This window comes from Chenopodium album, chromosome 26 (genome assembly GCF_948465745.1).
Source record: "Chenopodium album chromosome 26, dcCheAlbu1.1, whole genome shotgun sequence".
Classification (NCBI taxonomy): Eukaryota; Viridiplantae; Streptophyta; class Magnoliopsida; order Caryophyllales; family Amaranthaceae; genus Chenopodium; species Chenopodium album.
The window spans coordinates 12,036,707-12,042,904 of record NC_137859.1 but is presented as its reverse complement, the minus strand read 5'-3'; the positions used below and the strand labels follow the sequence as shown (position 1 = coordinate 12,042,904).

Below are 6,198 nucleotides of genomic sequence, written 5' to 3'. Positions count from 1 at the left end.
ACTTAATAAATCAAATACTCACTTAGACAATTAGCTAAAACACATTATCATCATAATCTGATTTCATTAATTTAACAACTCCCACCAAAAAATTAAATCATTCTCCCACCTACCACATTAAATGGCCTAGATTAAATCATCAATTCATCTTGAATTAAAACCCTAGTTCTTGAAGTTTCTTCATCTTTCTCATTTGGGTGTTTCTCTCTCCTCTTTCAGTCGCATATCCCATCTCCTTTCTCTGTCCTCTCTTCTTCGTTCTCTTTCTTCTCTGTCATCTACTCTCTAGTCTCTACCATATAAAAAACACAATCCATTAAAATGGATCTAACTCCACTATACGAAGCTCTTTTCGCAAGTGATGATGAAATCGAAAAGGGTTTCATAGATGCTCTGATTGAAGCTTTTGAACAACGGGCGTCGTGGCCTAATTTGTTCTTTATTTCGGGCAAAGGTGGAGAAATTTTCAGCCAACGAACCTTCGCTGCGATTGGTAAAGTGCTCATATCTATTGAAGAGGAGGAAACTGCCCAAAAATTAAGCACTGTAAGCTCGAGTGTTGGGAAAGGGGAAGTGATAACCGCCCGAACCTGTTGGGGAAGGGGAAATGAAATGCGAACCCAGATCTGTCTCTGAGTGTGGTGGTTCGACACAACTCAGATCTATTTCTGAGATGGGTGGAAGCTTAGGGTCGGGTCGTGGAAAAAAACCCAAAATGCAGCACCCTACGAGACCTATTTCTGGGTAACTATTTCTGATCCCTAATTTATCGAAATTTATGTTATTTTTAGCTGGGTTAATTGATTAATTTTTGTTGGTGAGAATGGTTTAATTTCAATTCACAAATAATTATTTCATTTCAGAAAAATAAGAGAAAGTGAAGATGATCTAAATGATATGTGTAGGGAATATTTCAAGCATTATGACCCCAAACTTGAACCCCACTGTGATCATACACTAAAGTATGGTGGCGTTCCAAAGGGAAGGAAAAAAGAGCAAAAAAGTCGCCAACAAGTTTTAGGAACTTGCAAACCCAAAAGACAATCCAAAGGACCATCAACTCCATAAGGTCTTGAACCAAATAGGGTTCGGGGATGAGGGTACGAATCCAATCTACAAAAGAAAGGACCCGCCCTATAAAATAGGCCTCTACTTTGTTCTACTCGTATTCATGTGCGCTTTTCGAATAACATACAAACATTATATTAAACCTAACCTGTTTATCTATGTTGGTTAAATATTAATGCACAAATAAAGCTATTATTGGCGATCACTTAAGTTAAAATCACATTAGCCTAAACCAAATTAATAATTATCTTATTAAGCGTGATTTCAAGTACAAATTCCCTTTAACAAGCATAAAAGGTGTGATCAAGCAATAACAATAATAAATAATATCAAGCAACATAATAATAAACAATATTAAATAATAATCATGATAAGGCATAATAAAGCTTTAATATAATAGCAAGATCCTAGGCATGATACTAAAGATTAATAACAATTCCTAGCATGTCACTAAGCAATAAAGATCAAAGCTTTTAACCTAACATGGTACTAACATGATAACATGATATTAGAAATAGTAAAGAGCATCCTAAACATGATGCTAGAAAGCATTAAAAACATATCCTAACATGATACTAGAAAGCATTAAAAACATAATAAACATGCTTTCTACATTGTGAAAGAAATAGAGAGTAAGCTAATCTACTTACTTTGAAGCCTCGTACCTCTTTCTAATAACAAAATACACAAGTTAGTAAACTTCAATGAAAATAATAAATCAAAGACTTAAATTAAATAAATTGAAAGAAAGAGTTAAAAAGTTTTGACTAGATTTGGACCAAACCCTCAGAAAAAATCAAACCTTGCACGTCTAGGGCGAAGGCAACTTCGAACTTGGCTAGATGATTCTAAGTCTTGAGAATGCGGAATTGTGTTTAAAAAGGTTGGTTTAGAAAGAGAGAGAGAGAGAGTAAGAATTAAGTAATTCTTGATGAGAGTTGATAGAGAGAATTGATGATGAGAGTTGATTGAGAGAATTGATGAATAAAAACAGAGGTTCGGGACCCTATTTATAGGAAAATAGTCCGGAAAATCATAGAATTTGATAAGGAATAAAACTCCACTCTGTCGCTAACAAACCGACCTTGTCGCCAGAAATTTATCTTGTCGCGAGGCGACAAGCCTGTCGTTTGGCGACAGAGACAGTTTTTGCGGATTTTGTTTTTATCATATCTTTTGATCCAGAAGTCCAAATAAGTCATATAATATGTCGTTGGAAAGCTCTTAAAGTCTAATTTCTAATGCAATTGGAATCAGATTAAAATATTTTGTAGATAAATAGATATGGTCGAAATAGTGAAAGGGTGTCAGTTTTGGATAGAGTTTCGTATATCTTTCATATCTTTTTCGTTATAGCTCGGATTTAATATTATAATATATCATTGGAAATATAATTTCAAGATCTATCCAAACATATAAAATTTGGATAAAAAATATGAGGCACAAAAATAATATCTGACTATCTTTGGACATGTTTAAATCCGAATAGAATTAGGAAAGTTTTATAAAGAAGGAAAGTTTTATTCACATCAAATTCCATGATCTTATCTTTTCAAAAAAGGATAATTAAGATATTTTAGAAACTTATAGAAGATTCTAATCAATCCTAATTAGTTTAGGAATAGGATTAAACCTTTGGACCCTCCTCATGATCATTGGGTCGTAGGTAAAATCCGGTTTGGGCCCACTTTAGTATTTTGGCCCAGTTTAGTATTTTGGCCATAACTTCCTCATTATTCATCGGAATTGGGCTTATAATATATCGTTGGAAAGGTCTTTTCAAGCCCCATCCAACTACACCATTATTGGACCCTTATCATGGACCAAACTAAACTAGAATGGACGTTTTCATAAAATAGAGTGGGTTTTCGAAAACAAAAAGAAAGATTTTTAATAAAAACTAACCGCAACACTTGACTTTTCACACTTTCACCTCATTCGATTATGGTTCGACGCAAAAGGTATTCATCACTGGGTTTGGTTTTGGGGAGACACAAATGGGTGTCTACAATATGCATGTGATGAATCCGATGTATCTAACATAATTCCACACTTTTACTTATAAAATCATGACCGGCCAAATTAAGCTACTTGATTATATTTATCGTTTAATTGGTGAGAATGGTTTAGTATTGTTTAATTGTTGGTTATCTATTTTTGTATGGTATAATTGCTGATTGATGAAATGTTGTTGGTTATCTAATAGTTATCCTAAGATGATACGGAGGGTCTCTGCGACACAGATGAGAAGAATGTATGGGATCGGTGCTAAGATCACACCAATTTACGATATGATGATGATGACAAACATGAGCCCCCCACTGCTGCTGGTGAATCTGATGCTGAGCCTGCAAGTAAGCGAATGAAATTTGGCCTTCCCACTGATTGACCTGTTCTGGGTAACTATTTATGATCCCTAATTTATCGATATTTATGTTATTATGTGCTGGGTTGATTGATGAATTGTTGTTGGTGAGAATGGTTTAATTGTTGTTGTTGGTGAGAATGGTTTAATTGCTGATGAATTGGAGCCTGTAATGAAGGTTTTTGTGCATCGATTTAGTTTCCTGGTTTGTGTTCATCTAGCTCTCAGTTTGAATGCAGTTGTATGCAACTTGATTGTCTGGTGTTGTTGCCTTGCATATAAGGGACTATTATTGATGAATGATGTGTATGAGCATTTTAGTTGTTGTTCTCGATGACATTTTTTTAGAGAACAATGTTGTGCAGTACATTAAGTACCTCACATGTTAATTATGGATTGACTTGAGTCCCTTCCTGTTGCCTTGCTTTGCTTAAATGTGGACTAATTTGAGTCCCTTCCTGTTGTGCAGTACATTAAATACCTCCCTATTGCCTTGCCTTGCTTAATTATGCACTGATTTGAGTCCCTCCCTCTTGCCTAGTCTGTCCCTATTTTGTTTTTCGAATGAGTCCCTAATTTACATTGTCATGCCCATTATTAATCCAAATGATGAAGGGACTCAATTAATTAAAATTAGTCCAAACTTTGATTTGCTCCAGTTTTAAGTGTTGTGCACTTACTGTTGAGGTAACATGGTTTGGGTTTTTTTTTTTATGATAAAAATACACCCTCTGATGGATTAGTTACCCTTTGATGACTTTTATTTGCAACTTATGTGTGCATGATTGTAAATGTGCAAAAAAAGAAATAATAGTAAGAAGACTTCATATCACATTTAAATTATGTGTGCATTACTTAGAAGACTTCAAATAACTTTAAAATAAGATACAATTCTAGTCCCTTGACAAAATGTCTTCTAACATGACTGCCTTAGACAAAAACTTCCTAGACACAAAAGTACACATAACCAAAGTTAATAAAAATAACTTACAAATCCATTGTATCAACAAAATGTTGGTTATGTGTGGCAGTCCCTGTTGTTGGCTATTCTCCCTTTAGTCTGCATCCACTTCTAACTGATCACCTTGTTGGTTCTGAGTCCTTTCGTGGTTCTGATCTGTTTGGATGAACATGGTGTTAATGTAGTTGACAGTTTGGTTAATGAGGGCTTGGCTGACCTCCAATTGTTCTGGTAACAACCCAAGTCTTTGTAGTTTATGCTTCCCCATATGTGGAATCTTGTATTTGTTACCTCCCTCCACTTTCAGTATATCAACCATACATGTTTGCAATGTTATCCAAGTATACTTGTTTACAATTGCTGGAAATGCATGATAAGCCTCTTTGACCTTCACTATCATTTCATCCAAGTCTTTTGGAAATGATTGGTACTGTAGAGATTGAATCACCCTAAATAGACCCAAATCCAGCACATTTAAATCAGGAGATTGTGTTGGTTGGAATACAATTCTGATGTTGAATCCCCCTTGCCTAGTTGCTGCAATGAATTCTTCATCTTGTGGAATTTGATGTAGCCGGGCGTTATCCCATTGTATAACCACGTCCTTCGGCATGTTTGCAGGCCATTTGTTTACAATGGCTGGTATCACATTGTTAAGCAACATATCCCTAATTGCTTCTCTGTTTATGTTCTGAATTGGCTTTGTTTCAAGTGTTCCAGCATCTCTGTTTTTACTTTTTTTCTTTGCCATTTGTTGAAACACAAAGGGAAATATGTCATATTTCCCATCATGAATCAAATGACCTTGTGCATCATACAATGGCTTTCCAATGATGCCCATGAACATAGCTTTTATCTTGAATCTTCTAGACTGTTGACATCTATATGGATCTTCTTCCTTGGGCAAAAGATAAAATCTTCTTGTCTTCGGGTTTATGTAAAACCACTTTTCATCAATATGAATCATATTGCTCATGTCTTCAAATGTTGGATTTGTAGTTGCTGTTGCTGGTTGTATGTGATTCAGAACCCACCTAAGCCTTGCTATTTTGTGATCCGATGTCAGTCTTGGCTTGTTTGAACTTGTATGTGTTCTGAGAATGCCCTTTTTTTTCAATGTGTGGAGGGTCACATGAGAAATGCCAAGTGCAGCAGCATAACTTCTCTCAGTTGTTCTGAGGTATAAAGGGACTGATTGTAACCATTCCTCACTGTACTACCTTGCTTTTCTGCCACACTTGCCTAACTTCTTGCTCCTGACATCGATAATAGTCCCTTCCGCTAGTTGCCTGCATATTTCTTGAAATAATCTTGTTTTTGTGGACTTGTGAATGCCATAATGCCTTGCAAATCTGGCTAAAGCACCCCTTGGTAAGCTGCCATTATGCATAAGTTTAAGCATTTCATCAACAATCTCTCTTTTCTTTGCGATTGTAAGTTGTGGCTTCTGTTTTCGAACAATTTGCTCATGTTGGCATTGTGCCATAAACTCTAATTCTGCTTCATAATCTGAATTTTGTTGCATTTCTTCATCTAATAGTTGATCCATGCTGAAAAACCCATCATCAAATTCCTCCTCCATTTATGTATTTTTTTCTGTTTTTTTTTCTTTTTTTTGTTTTTCAGATAATAGGTGTAGAAGAAAGGGATTTTTTTGCTAATGTGCGGAAGGGGAAGATTGCTGCTAAGCTACAATGGAGTATTGAAGGCTTTTTTTTTCTTAGTGGTTTGAACTAATGGCCTGTAAATAGGCAGCAAAGCTTAAATTTTTGGAGAAACATGGTCTGTATTTTTTTCAAGACTG

General features: G+C 35.4%; 1 protein-coding gene across 1 annotated transcript; it reads right to left on the bottom strand.

Annotated features, from left to right (window-relative positions):
- Positions 1-4,488: 4,488 nt before the first annotated feature.
- On the bottom strand, positions 4,489-5,976 carry LOC145616814 (uncharacterized). Its single transcript, XM_081671536.1, has 2 exons — positions 5,615-5,976; positions 4,489-5,569 (listed from the first exon to the last, which is right to left on the bottom strand). The coding sequence occupies exons 1-2, from the start codon at positions 5,974-5,976 to the stop codon at positions 4,489-4,491; spliced, it is 1,443 nt and encodes a 480-aa protein (XP_081527662.1).
- Between the last annotated feature and the right edge of the window lie 222 nt (positions 5,977-6,198).